General features: G+C 42.3%; 1 protein-coding gene across 2 annotated transcripts in view; it reads left to right on the top strand.

The window, feature by feature from the left end:
* Positions 1 to 1,427: 1,427 nt before the first annotated feature.
* EFEMP1 (EGF-like fibulin extracellular matrix protein 1) overlaps positions 1,428 to 13,872 on the top strand; it is a 64,834-nt gene continuing 52,389 nt past the window's right edge. The window contains exons 1-4 of one of the 2 annotated variants that reach the window (XM_037047952.1): positions 1,428 to 1,542; positions 2,783 to 2,870; positions 8,055 to 8,103; positions 8,274 to 8,684. In XM_037047952.1, the coding sequence (XP_036903847.1) occupies positions 2,790 to 2,870; positions 8,055 to 8,103; positions 8,274 to 8,684 (541 nt within the window). In that variant the 5' untranslated portion in view covers positions 1,428 to 1,542; positions 2,783 to 2,789. Of the gene's footprint in view, positions 1,543 to 2,743; positions 2,871 to 8,054; positions 8,104 to 8,273; positions 8,685 to 13,872 lie in introns of both variants that reach the window. The other variant, XM_037047953.1, reaches the window with a different exon arrangement.

Here is a 13,872-nt window from a genome sequence, read left to right as displayed (position 1 = left end):
CAGTTGGGTATACTGGAAGAGTTCCAAGCTGGAGATAGAAATTCGGGAGGTTTAACCCACTATTTCTGACCAAAGGATTGAGACTAGGTAGAAAGAATTCAAAAGAAATCAAAGAAAATGTCTGGACAGGTCTTTTCACTGTATAAAATTAAAGATCCAGTTTTGTTTTTGTTTTTGTTTTTTAATTTGGAGCTCATTAACGACTAGGAAATCAAACTTACTCGCATTTTGGTAGTAAAAATCTTCAGTATTATTAGCAAAACCTCACATACTCAAGTAAAGTTCAGGGTCGTGAAGCTCCTCTGATCTTGCCCAATATTGTATGGCTTGCAACCAGACTGGCAAGGTGTGGGCAACCTACCGCATACCCCAAAGATAAGGGGAGAAGACAGACTTCCACCTGACAGCCGGTCTCTTGCTCTGTCTACCACCTTCCCTGCAGCAGAAAAGGAAAAGGAACAGTTCCCCTACCTCCCACCCTCCGCTTCCAGCTCTGGGTCGAAGCCCTCACTTAATGTCTTCAGTTTACAAACTGTCTTATTAATGAAATTGTACTTGGCTCTTTGACGGCCTTAGAAGCAAACTATTAATCTGATTTGAGAGCTGAAGGCTTTAAGAGATAACTTCAGACTTTGTAGTATGATTTGAAGAAGCCAGGGAAAAAAATGTTTTTCTCTCCAGATTCTTGAAATTCCACCATTAATACGAAAGGTGAGAGTGAAATGCCCAACTTTGAATGACCAGTATTGGGCACTCCCACATGTGAACCAGTGCAGAGAAGAAAGGCAGTAAGTGTGTGAGGAAAGGGGTCCATAAAAGAGGGAGGTTTGAGAGACCAAAACAAGCCCCACCTCACAATTGTGAGAGTTCCACTTGGGCAATTCCCAACACCTGGAACACAGTAGGTCACACATATTTGTTGAATGAATGAATTATCCTTTTGCTACATTTGAGGAAACAGACCCTCCTTCACTCTAAACGATCAAATAAAAAGCATCTGAAAGAAAAGTCAAAAGAATTGGTTCTCTGAGTGGGATTAACTTTTTTTTTTAATTCACTAATGGGGGGTGGGAAATTAAGCAGTTTCCCAGGACTCAGAAGCTCTCCTCCAGAGATGTTTTTCCCTCCACAAGCACCAGAAATTGCCCGGTGGCCGGCATCACTAAGGCTGATTCAAACCCCATAGCCTATTCCAAATGTGCCATCTGCAGCCTGGGGTTCAGAGTGTCTGGGAACTGGGGAAGAGAGGCTGGCAAAAAAGGGCAGGTGGCGTGGCGGAGAGAGACCCCGCGGAGGGGCGCGGACCAGCCCCGCAGCGCGCTCTCCCGCCGGGCTTGCAGTGCTTGGCTCAGCCCACGCGCCTCCCTCAGCCCTCTCCTCCGCCCCCCTTTGCCCTCCCCTTTCCCTCCCTTTCTCCTCCTCCTCCTCCTGCCTCCTGCCGCTGCGGCTGCTGCCAGAGCTCGCCAGTTGAGACCCACGGGGCTGCCCTCCCCTGCGCTCTCCCCTCGCTGCCCGGGCCCGGAGCGCAGCGCGGCCGCGCAGGTAGGAGCCCCCGACGCGGGGGTCACACCGTTGCACCCACTACTCGCCGGGCCGAGCACCGGCGAGTAACTGGGTGACCTGAGGGGTGCAGTGTACCCGAGAACTGCCCCAGCCTGTGCAGGATGTCTCAGGCAAAGAGGGAGGTGGAGGTGTGCGGTCTCGGAATGCGATCTGTCAGCATGTGCGATACCAGGGTGACATCTGTTTGTATGGGCATGTGTGTGCGCGCCAACAATCATCAGACAGGGTTTTGCCCATAAACGTGGTTTTGAAAATCTCAAGGGGCCAATGTGAGAGATTTAAGACGCACCTGGATTCCAAAGGAGCTGGGTAGAAGCTGGAGCGCTGAGCAGCTCCCGGGACTCCTGCCTGTTCGCCTACTGTTAAGAAAAGGGACCTCGCTTCCCTGGAGGCTCCAGGCTGGCCACCTCAAAACTGGTACCTCGGACTTCGGTGTGGTCCCCCGGTTCCGGCCCTAGGAAGCCCCAGTCCTGAAGGTAGCATGTCGGAGACCGAGGGACTAATAAGGCACACGGGAATCAGAGCTCCTCCACGCAACCTGATTCTTTTAAACAAAGCTGCGCGCAGAGAACGGCGTGGAAATAGCCCTTGGAGAGTTTGTGCTGGGGATGCGAGAAGGAACCCTGAGGGGCAGGTATTTTAGAACTGGGAGGAGATTCCTCCCCGCCTTCCCCCCAGGTTTGTTTCGGTGTTTTGTTTCACTTCTTACGTTTGAGGCCAAGGTAATTCGTACGGCTCACAGGTATTTCTACTGAGCTGTGCAAAGACCTTAAGTGGCTGGAAGTGAACTTACAGAGGAAAGCTTCAACGTTCGAGGGAAGAGAGGGTTTACCGCCCCACTTCCATTCGCTAAATAAATAAATAAATAGCCCATCTCTTTTGAAATTAGTTACCCTCTATTCTTCCGCCCCGTTCTGGAGCCTGTTATGTAGGTGCAGTATAAAAGGTACGCCGTATATCTTTTATATACGTTGAGCACAGCCAGATGGAGTGGAATGAAATGTAACTCCGCACCCTGGTTGCGGACGCTCGGTGCCTCCTTTGGCCGCGGGAAGGTTGAGGAGGGGGAGGGGAGGGGAGAAAGTGGCTTGCGAGTTGGTTGTGGTGGAGCCTCAGCTTCCCCCACCCTCCCTTCCTCGCTCATGACTTCACAGCCAAAGTTTTGTTATTTATTCCGCAGCGGATCCTAAGCATCAGTTTGTCCTGTGTTTTCTTTGAGATTCACGATGTCGAGAGCCCTTTTCCTAACTATGCTGACTCTGGCACTGGTCAAGTCACAGGACACCGAGGAAACCATCACGTACACGGTAAGGGGTGATGGAATATGAGATAAGTGCGGTTCAGCGGGATCTTGTGACACAGGGGGACTTTATCCCCTTCTGCCTGGGTGTGCGGGGCTGCACTCTGAGGAGGGCAATAAGTTAACGCGTTGGCATGGCGCGCGTTTAAGATGCCTTGTAAATTGCCAGTGGTACTTTCAAACGTTCATTTAGGTCACCAGTTGAGATAGGGACCAAAATGTAACGATTTCTGTAAGGCCCCAAAAAGGGAACCATTTAAAACAAAAACCAAAGTAAGCTACATATTTCCAACACATTCAATAAATTAATGGGTGTAAGGAATTGGAAAGCTTGGATTCCTGTATACATGCAGATGAAACCAAAACCTGCAGAGTAAGACTCAAGTCAAAAAAGAAAGTTAAACATCACAAAAGCACTTTGCCTCATCTGTGCATGCAGCTTCTGCTCTCAGGTAAGTGGCCTTTCCTTAGTTTATAAAGGTTAATATTCATTTACAGTGTAACTGATAACTCATATAAATGCCCTTGAGGTAGACTGTATGTGTTGCCAGGACATGGTGTTTGCTCAAGTGGTTTCCGAATGCATTGTGTGAAACTTGATTTTGCATTTTCTAGTTAGTATGTCATATATCCAAATAATACTTGATGAATTAGTGAATAACCTGGGCATAACCAATGCTTACTAAGATACTGAAAACACCATCTGACTCTCCCACTGCCGGGAATGGAGGTGGTGAAAACAGAGGGCACTTCTGGGGAGTTTGTGCCTCTGTTTTCTGTTTTCTGCTCTTTAATCGGTGTTGTGAGGAAAATGATATTTGTCCTGGGTCAGAGAATGAAAGACATATTTTTTTACTTGTTTCCAATTTAAAATTAAGTAATCCTGCTTAAAAGAATGTGCAACATTTTTAAAAATGAAACTCAAAACTGAGTTCATGTCACTTACTGATAATCGACATTATCTCACTTTTTTGGTGCCATACGATCCCCAGAGTGTTAGGTATTCGTCTGGCAAATGTGCCTTGTTGTGGTTTAGATCAACTCTAAATCAAATAGTGTTTAATATACATACTTTGTTAACTTCATGGTAAGTGTAATTGCTTCCTCTGCTGAAGAGAAATAAATACATGCATTGTTTATCTTCAAATGAACATGTTTTGTTATTCAGGCTAAATTTACTACCTTCTTAGGGAGGTAAAATTAAATTAGTGACACACTTTTATATTCATCTAATAAGAGATGTTATGGCTTTTATAATTGCTTATCTTATAACCCCTTCCCTTTGCTAATCACCTAAATCTGATTCATCTTTAGCAGAGAAAGTTCCCTATGGATTAAACACTGTTGTTTTAAAACTACGAACTAAGGTTCACTATTATGACAACAGATGTCCCAGATCCAACATCCTGCTAAGATTAGGTCTATTCTCTCTCAAATTGTGTGTGCCTCGTGATTCATGGTTAAAGGACAAGATGTAACTATTTTTTTAATATCCCACTGTGGAGACATTATCTCCTTTCATTCTCACAGCAAAGTATGAGGTAAGTGGCGTCAAATTCCTTTTGCTTAGTATAGAATTGAAGGTCTGACTGAGTAGCTCACTTGCTTAAGGCTACACAGCAAGTGGTTAAGCTTAATTCACTTTAGGCTTGTATAATGGTAGATCCATGTTAAAGGTACTGGAACTAAATACCTAAAACAAACTGGAAGTCCTTTCTATTAGCATACAGATTATTATTCAAGTGAACTGTCATTGGAAGACACTTTCTAGAAGGACAGGCTTGTATCCACAACATAGCATTCCCCTCTATATCAAAGACAGGGTCCGTTCAGTTGTTTATTCGCCAAGTATCTGCCACATGCACAAGGACCTCTCATTACTCTCAAACAGTCTTATTTGGATTTTTTGTTTGTTTCTTTTTTTAAAGATTTTATTCATTTACTTTTAGGGAGAGGGGATAGGGGAGAAAGAGAGGGAGAGAAACATCAATGTGTAGTCGCTTCTTGCACACCCCATACTGGGGACCAGGCCTGCAACCCAGGCTTGTGCCCTGACTGGGAATCGAACTGGCGACCCTTTCATTCGCAGCTCACGCTCAATCCACTGAGCTACACCAGCCAGGGCTCAAAAGATCTTATTTGTTTACTAAGAAAATTCAGACCTTAACCTCAGAGAATTTATCCTGGGAAGATAATATTGAGAATTACGAAGTTTCTAAACAAGTACAAATAATATTATTATACACATTATTCAAGTTGCTAAAGCAGTAGAAAAGGAAGGAGATAATGAATGTCAGTGCTGCCATATTGGAGGAGCTAGAACTCTGTGCTGGTTCTTGATGGAAGGAGTGATTTTGAATAAATCTGGAAAGGCTGAAGAGGCACCTGAATCAGAAAAAAAAAAAAAAGTGACATAATCAAAGTCTAGAAGTCAAAACAACCAAGACAAGTCCAAAAGGTGACAAGGCCAGACGGGCTGGAGCTGGGTAGTAGGGAGAACTGGAAACTATAGCCATGGAATATTAGGGGACTGTGGGCCACTGTGACTGATCTCCTGGATGGAGAAACAACAGCACCAAGGGAGCAAGAAAGGTTGCCTCGGAGGCTGTGTGCAACCACGTAGAGATAAGGAGACCAGCTAAGGAGCCTTGCCTACTCATGAGGCCAGGAAGGCTTATACTGATTCATAGATACAGAAGTGAACACAAAGTCAGCAGAACTGAAGGAAAATAATTGGGAAAGTCAATGCTGGTGTCAAAACTGTAATTCTGCATCCTGAGAATGGTGGTAGTGCCTCAAACAGTGTTGGGAAACTAGGAAGAGTGAGTTTGAGAGAGTGAGGTTAGTGTTTGCCCTGTGAGGTCTCAGATATCAGTAAGATATCNTGCTGGTTCTTGATGGAGGGAGTGATTTTGAATAAATCTGGAAAGGCTGAAGAGGCACCTGAATCAGAAAAAAAAAGTGACATAATCAAAGTCTAGAAGTGAAAACAACCAAGACAAGTCCAAAAGGTGACAAGGCCAGATGGGCTGGAGCTGGGTAGTAGGGAGAACTGGAATATTAGGGGACTAATACAACTGGAATATTAGGGGAGAACTGGAATATTAGGGGACTAATACAACTACACTTGCTGTGTAGCCATGGAATATTAGGGGACTGTGGGCCACTGTGACTGATCTCCTGGATGGAGAAACAACAGCACCAAGGGAGCAAGAAAGGTTGCCTTGGAGGCTGTGTGCAACCACGTAGAGATAAGGAGACCAGCTAAGGAGCCTTGCCTACTCATGAGGCCAGGAAGGCTTATACTGATTCGTAGATACAGAAGTGAACACAAAGTCAGCAGAACTGAAGGAAAATAATTGGGAAAGTCAATGCTGGTGTCAAAACTGTAATTCTGCATCCTGAGAATGGTGGTAGTGCCTCGAACAGTGTTGGGAAACTAGGAAGAGTGAGTTTGAGAGAGTGAGGTTAGTGTTTGCCCTGTGAGGTCTCAGATATCAGTAAGATATCTACACTGATCCCTCTGTCTGCATTCAGCTAGTCACTTGCCAAGTGTCTATTGTGTGCATAAGTAACTCTCAGCTCTATCAAAGAAGTTTGTTTGTTTTTTGTTTATACCTCCTAAAGCATCTTTCTTCTTTACTCAAGAAGTAGCCCATGCTAAGTGAAGTAAGCCAATCACAGAAAAACAACCACTATATGATTTCACTTACATTTGGAATCTAATGAACAAAACAACAAACAATACAAATAGACTCATAGATACAGAGAACAGACTGACAGCTTTTAAAGCAGAGGGGTACGGGGCAGGATGAAAAAGGTGAAGGGATTAAGCAAAAACCAAAAACCCATAGGCAGACAGCATGGTGACTATTAGAGGGAAAAGAGCCAGGGAGGTAGAAGAGGGTACAGGGAGGATGAATGGTGGTGGAAGGAGTCTTGACTTGGGGTGGTGACCAAACAGTGCAATACAGAGGTGGTGTATTGTCGAATTATACACCTGAAACCTATCTAATTTTATTAACCAATGTCACTGCAACAAATTCAATAAAAAATAAAATAAAGTAAAATAGAAAGAAGTAGCTCATAGATGAACTGCATCAGAATCACCTGGGGTGCTTGTTAGGAATTCAGATTCCAGGCCTCCTACTCAGAACTCGATCTTTTGGGTGGAACCAGGAACCTGCATTTTAACAAGCACCATGGTGATTCTTAACCATATCACAGTTTGAAATTCACTGACCTTCAGTAAGAATTCAGTTCCCATCTGTCCCAAAGAAAAGCTTCCCAGATTTAGACCTACCTATCTCTAACCTCATCCCTACCCACTCCAGACTACCTACAGCTCCTCCACTCTTTAACGAGTTCATCTTGTAAGTCCTCATTCACTTGTGGTCTCCCTGATAGTGCCTTTCCTTCCTCCCTGTTCAGCCCATCCACATCCCTGGGCAGAGTCCGCCACTTTTTCTACATGCATACTGGTGCCATGACACCTAACATCTTGCTCCAATTTATCTACCCATCTGTCTCCTCTTCTGGCCTATAAGCTGCTTGAGGACAGGGACTAGGATTCCCAGGGAGTAGGATGGTGCCTTGTGTGAGAAGGTACTTGACACGTGATTCAGCGAGTGAACAACAGGAGCTGTGGGGACTGAAATGAGGAAGCAAGCCAATGTGTGAGGGAGGCTGTGGACTCGGCCACATGGGAATAATAAGGAAAGCCAGGCTCTGGTCTGCTCTAAAAGGACTTAGGGAGAGAAGGAAGAATCAAGGGCTGAAAAAAAAAGAACTCTGTCAAAAATATTTTCTTTTGTGGAGTGGGGGATGGCAATTTACAATGTGAGAGAAGAGGCAAATAAAGCAAAAAAGAGCAGAGCAGTCAGAGAGATGGGAGATTAGTATCAAGGCAAGGAAGAATTCCAAGATGGTCATGGGTGACCCTACCACACACAACAGCAGAGTTGAGCCAGCTGGTGATTGAGAAGGGATGCCTGAAATAGGACAAGGTACAGATTTGTCTTTAAAAAAAGAAAAGAAAAACTAGATAATACTAAACCACTTGTCTCATCATCTATCTGGGACTCTAGCGCAAAGATTGTTGCCATAATAATGAAGCTTTTAGACTGACTTGCTAGGGACTGGATCCACTAACTAACTGTCTCCTGGGCCCATCCTGGTGTTTTCTTCACAGCAATGCACAGATGGATATGAGTGGGATCCTGTAAGACAGCAGTGCAAAGGTGAGCCAACTTCAAAGAACCCCCATCTGAACATAGCTTTCTGTGTTACTCTTCGTCTCCCATCCTTCTTCCTGTCTGGTTTGTATTACACCAAAAAGGCATGAGCCTATATGTACATGTTCGGTTTCCCCCCTAAGAAGATTCCTGACTTCTGTTATTACTGACCACAGATATTGATGAATGTGACATTGTCCCAGACGCCTGCAAAGGTGGAATGAAATGCGTCAACCACTATGGAGGATACCTCTGCCTTCCTAAAACAGCCCAGATTATTGTCAATAATGAGCAACCTCAGCAAGAAACACCAGCAGCTGAAAACATAGGTGCAGCTGCAAATGCAGCCGCAGCCTCGGTTACAGCTGGGGGCGTAGCAGCCAGCGGCATGGCGACCAGTGCAGCAGTGCCTGGGGCTGGTTACATCGTCAGTGCTGCTGCAGTGGCAGGCCCAGAAGTGCAGCCTAGCCGCAATAATTTTGTCATCCGTCGGAACCCAGCTGATCCTCAGCGCGTTCCCTCCAACCCTTCTCACCGGATCCAGTGTGCAACAGGCTATGAGCAGAGTGATCATAACATCTGCCAAGGTAAGCATAGCTTCTTATACTAACGCATGCAACCTCGCGGTGAAAATAACAACTCACCAATTTTGGACAGCTTCCTACATGTGCCAGACATTGTGCTAAATGCTTTGCCTGCATTATCACGCTTTGTCATCACAATAATCCTAAAGGGAAGTTGCTGCCCACATATGCATCGTAGTACCAATGAGGAAACTGTCGCTCAGACAAGTTATCAGTGGTTCTCAACCTTAGCTGCACATAGTTAGGGTCACTTGGGAGCCTTCAAAACTCCCCTCTATCTAAGCTACACCCCAGTCTAATTAAATAACAATCTCAGGGGTCGGTTCCAGGCATCATTATTTTTTTTTAAAGCTCTTCATGTGGTTCCAGTGTGCAGCCAAGTTTTAGAACCAGGGGTCACATGGACGGTGAGTGCAGAGCCAGCCTTCCAACCCAGGCGGGCAGGGCCAGAATCACAGCTGTCCAAAGGAGCCGTTGGATTATTCGTGGGAAGATGAAATTGTTCTGTCGAGCTACTCCATAAATATTCCCTTTTGAGTTCTCAAGCTCTCTTTTCATTGAACGTACCACTGACATCTTTTCCTTATTGTGGACTAAAGAAATGGGGTTCCTGCTTCTCAGTACCTTTAAGGGAGGGGAGTCTCAGCCTCTCACATCATGTCTTTTAAAGCTGTCATTGAACACATTTCATTCACGTCACTTGCACCATGGCACCATCTGCCTGAGTTTTTCTGTTTATTTTCACAAAGAGTACACATCGCTCTGTATTCTAGAAACAGCTATAGACTCATGCTAGCAATGCAGTTAAGAATCTTGGGCTTGGAAGACATGTAGGATATTAGCTAACTGGACTGTGCCTAGGGCATCCTGTTTCCCTCTTCCTACTTAACAGTCCCTTCCAGACCTGTCCGACCTGGAGATTGTGTTACTGAGATAAGCCATAGGCGTCCCAGACTCCTTTTTCACGTCAGAGTCGACTGAGTAGACCCCGTATCATACCCTAATGCCTGGGACATGCTGGTCCATGGAAAGGGCCCAGGAGTTCTTCCCTTCTGCCTGCTCCTGGGTGAGGAAGAGAGCCCCTTCCTCCCTCAGCACTGAGGGGTTCAAGTGAGATCACCTGGCGGCTGCATTAAGTGAAAAAAGCATCTCTGGTCCCCTGGGCTGCTGCCCCTTATTTGCCAGTGTTGAGTTTTATCTTCCACATAGTAGACTTTAGACAGCTTATAAATGAAGTAAGAAAACCTATCATGCTATGACTTTTATTAGTTTATATTTTGTGTTCAAATTTTAAGTACCCCACAAGAAGCGCTAACCCACGCTGCCATGGTGTTACTTTTCAGAGAGCCCATCTATATTAGCATCTGTTTCATGTTACTGTCATGCATCAGAATTCCAATATTGGTGATGAATGCCTCAGCATCTGCTTAATATTCTGATGTTTAATTTAAGGCTATGTCAAGGAGATAACTTCCTGAGGTTACTTTGTATATGTATTTGAGTGAATATTGATAAAACTTCTTGATTATTTTAAGATACCAATTTTTAATTGTTATTGAAATATATAATTATATTGGAAGGTTTGGTGGTATTTTCCCTGAAACTGTCATGTTTTAATTAAATTTTTAATGTATGACTTTTATATACTGAATTATTTTTTACACTTCAGGTGTTTATTTTACTGGTTCTTAGGAGGGAAAAAACTGTAAATGGATGGGTTATTTCTCAAAGTTGTTTATGGTCCATCATTGACAATTGAGGAATTCAAGAATGATGCCTATAACCAAGTGAAAAGGTTCTAGAATAAAATATATTCAGGATTTACAACATTTATGGGTTGCTTACAATAAGTATTGGTAGATACTGTATCATAAAATGTGAATAATATCAATGAAATTCTGTTTACTTTTTCTTAAAAAGATTCAGACTATCCTACAAAGCAAGTTACTTTTCACATACTAAAACATTTGTAATTCTTCTCTGGGAAATTTTTGTAGTTATAAGCTACAACTGTTAGATGCCTTGCTCATTGTAGATGCTGCATGTGTACTTATTGATTGCACACAAACTGTTCTGCATAATTCAACCAATTTCTAAACCTTGGTCAGGGGCAGTCTGCATCACTGGAAGCAGTGTTAAAAGTGTTTTGGATGACTTCAGGCTTAAATTGGATTTCTTCCCACCTCACAAGTTCACAGAGTGCCCACAAGTGTGGATTTACTTCATTGTTGATAAAAGGGGGTTCTTTCACATGATAACAGGATAATCTGTCTAGGAAATCTGACTAACATAAGTCACACTTACGCCCGTGTATTACTGAGCGGATCAAACACGCAGTCCAGCTTCTTCTAATTGCCTACAGATGCGTGACATTCTCATTCCAGGCCAGCAGCACAAAGTCATGTCTTATAACCAATGTTGAATTGTGGGGACCTCTACTTAAAACAGTAATGCGCTCCAAGAACCTCAGTTACTGACATCATTGTGGGGTTTGAGGAGCCTTCTGTTTTAATAAGATCTCCACTCCCTTTTAAAGGTTGAATACTTGAGCCCAATAATCCAAACACATTTACCACAGCCACTGGACTGGAATAAACGAATGCCTGCAGGTGCCATATTTGTATTAAAATCATTTCTTTTTTTCCACATATATTTTTCAACAGGTACAGTTTATTGTTACATAAACTAAAGCTGAGAACATCTTTATGTAATGGCTGAAATCTGTACTGTACTTCAATGTTAAAGTCAACTGTGCCTTTAAATCCACTATTACCAATCATAGATGGCACCTAATAATGTAAATGCCACTAGATATTCTTAAATATGTTCTCCTTTATTAATATATATTTAATTGGTTCTCTGTGCTTTAACATTTAGTGAAAATATGATCCTTTTACTCCTTTTCTTACGTTTTTCCAGAGTTTCTCAATTTTATACAAAAACAAGGGGTTTAAAATGCAACATAACACCCATGTATCAATTCATAGTGAGCACTTTTTTCTTCGGGTAATTTTTGTTAACTTAGGGTAATGCTGGGGAAGCCACTCACACAGAGAATTCCAAATGATAGGTGATAGCTATAAATTTACATGAAGACCATACCAGTGTTACATACATGGAGTCATGTATAAATAAAGTTGTATAGACTAATAGTTTCTCCATGAGCTATCATCGGCCTCAAAGCCAACAAATATTCATCTACCCCAAAAGAAAGTTGGATGAATGGGAAATATACCGTAACCCACTGATGGCTCACTTTGGTTTTTGACATCTTTAGTGCACAGCCTCTGTGAAACCTTCCTCAATAGAGATGGAGTAAGAGATCACTAAGCAAAGTTGGGAAAGGATTTTTTAAATCACACATAACTTTCTGAGAGGCCCGTTCTCGTAAGAAGAAAAAACCATTTGGGAACTGACAAGAGCAAGCACTGATTGCCCATTTTGAAGGAATTTGTTCGTGTAATTAAACTTTTGTAAAATCAAACATAGGGTATTTTGTATGACTGGTAATTAAGCCATTACTAAACGCATTCAGGATTTGTAGGTATTATTACTAACTTGCTAAAGAAACTGTGCCATCAAAAAATAAACTCAATACAAGTGCTTAATGAAGCTGACTGTGGAGCCAAACCCACAATGCAGTGTCTGGCTTGTGTTATATAACGTAAGAAATGTGAAAACATAACCTAGAGTTTACAAACATCTTTGTCTATCTGAGACTGTTCTGGTTTGAAAATGAAAGCCCCATGACCCTGGAAATACCCGAGTCCTGGGCAATAGGATGGTGACCACCCCAGCACTGCCCCAATAACCAAGTCTCCTGTACCTCACAGCTAAGACTGAGAGAGTTCAAATATTAGAGCCATTTTTTCCCCTCAGGTTAAGGCATTGTTTATCAATGGGGCTGTTTTCTTTTTTTTTTTAATCTGTTTAAATGTTCAAAGTCTAACCCTCATTGACTTTTATGTACCTAGACAGAGCCTTTCTTTTGAGTTGTCAGGATCCCACCAGCCAGTCTGTCAGTGAGCTGGTTTCCACATCATTCTAGACTGCACGTGTAGGGTCCCTAGACATCTGCATCTGCTACTGAGATGCCTGTCACTGTCACACCAGAGTTACCTCATCTTGCCACATTACTACAAGGAAAGGTATTTACCGCACAGCCAGATTTAATACCATGCTTCAACTATAAAGTTTTGTTTGCCAAAATTTTTGTTTTTTAAAATTTTTAGCTATAGTTTCAATGCTTTTATTTTATTTTTATCTTTTTTACCTATGGCACAGGAACCTCTGAAATTTTTTTAAAAATACCTTTTATAAAGCCTAAAGGAATCAAAATTTATACTCGGCTAAAAAAACCTACACAGTTGGGAGCTATCTATTATCTTCCACACATTTGTTTATAAACATAAGGATAACCAAAACAGTATTTCGAGTTATTACCTATACATCTACTTTAGAAAACAGAAACTTGAACTAACACGTACAGATTCTCAGATGGTAGGGACATCTTTCTTTGACTTCTTTCATTTGAAACTTAAATGATCTCATATCCAGAAGAGGATTTACAAACTATAGTGCATTTGAGTGGCTTAGCAAACCGGCATTGTCATTACCAAACACCTTCCAAACACCACCCTTTTTCTGATCCTCACTAATGTCCTTAGGGTCTCTGCTTGCTTTTGTTAGTTTGTGAGGAAATGCCTAATTTTTGTTACATATAATTATATAGTACCCCCCAAAAAAGACTTTGATCTCAGAAAATAGATATTTTGCAAAAAGAAAGACTATAATTGAGTAAATTATCATATTAACAGAAATACATCAAGCAGAAAGTAAAATGGGTATTTCGCCTGCTTACAGTTCTTCATTGTTAGTAGTTGTTAATTGCCTTTGAATATCTAAAATTTTTCTAAAGCCACATCAATAAATAGGAGTTAAGTTTATAGAGAAAGGTTAATTACTTTTTAAATAAGCCGATGCAGGATAATAGAAATGATTGATTTCCTCCTGAAAAATCTAACAGTGTTTCATAATTTAACTTTCCAAAACCATAGTCATTGAATTTCTAGTTAACCTAAGACTCATTTTTAATGCACACTTGTGAACAGCATGTATAGGTATCTGATTCATGCACAGTCAGAAAGTGTCCTTAAAATGTCTTCATAAAAATTGAAGACAGCTATTGGAG

This window comes from Sturnira hondurensis, unplaced genomic scaffold (assembly GCF_014824575.4).
Source record: "Sturnira hondurensis isolate 20B ecotype Veracruz unplaced genomic scaffold, ASM1482457v3 Scaffold0006413, whole genome shotgun sequence".
In the NCBI taxonomy this organism is placed as follows: domain Eukaryota; kingdom Metazoa; phylum Chordata; class Mammalia; order Chiroptera; family Phyllostomidae; genus Sturnira; species Sturnira hondurensis.
The sequence above is the reverse complement of the archived record's forward strand: the minus strand, read 5'-3'. Positions and strand labels throughout refer to the sequence as shown.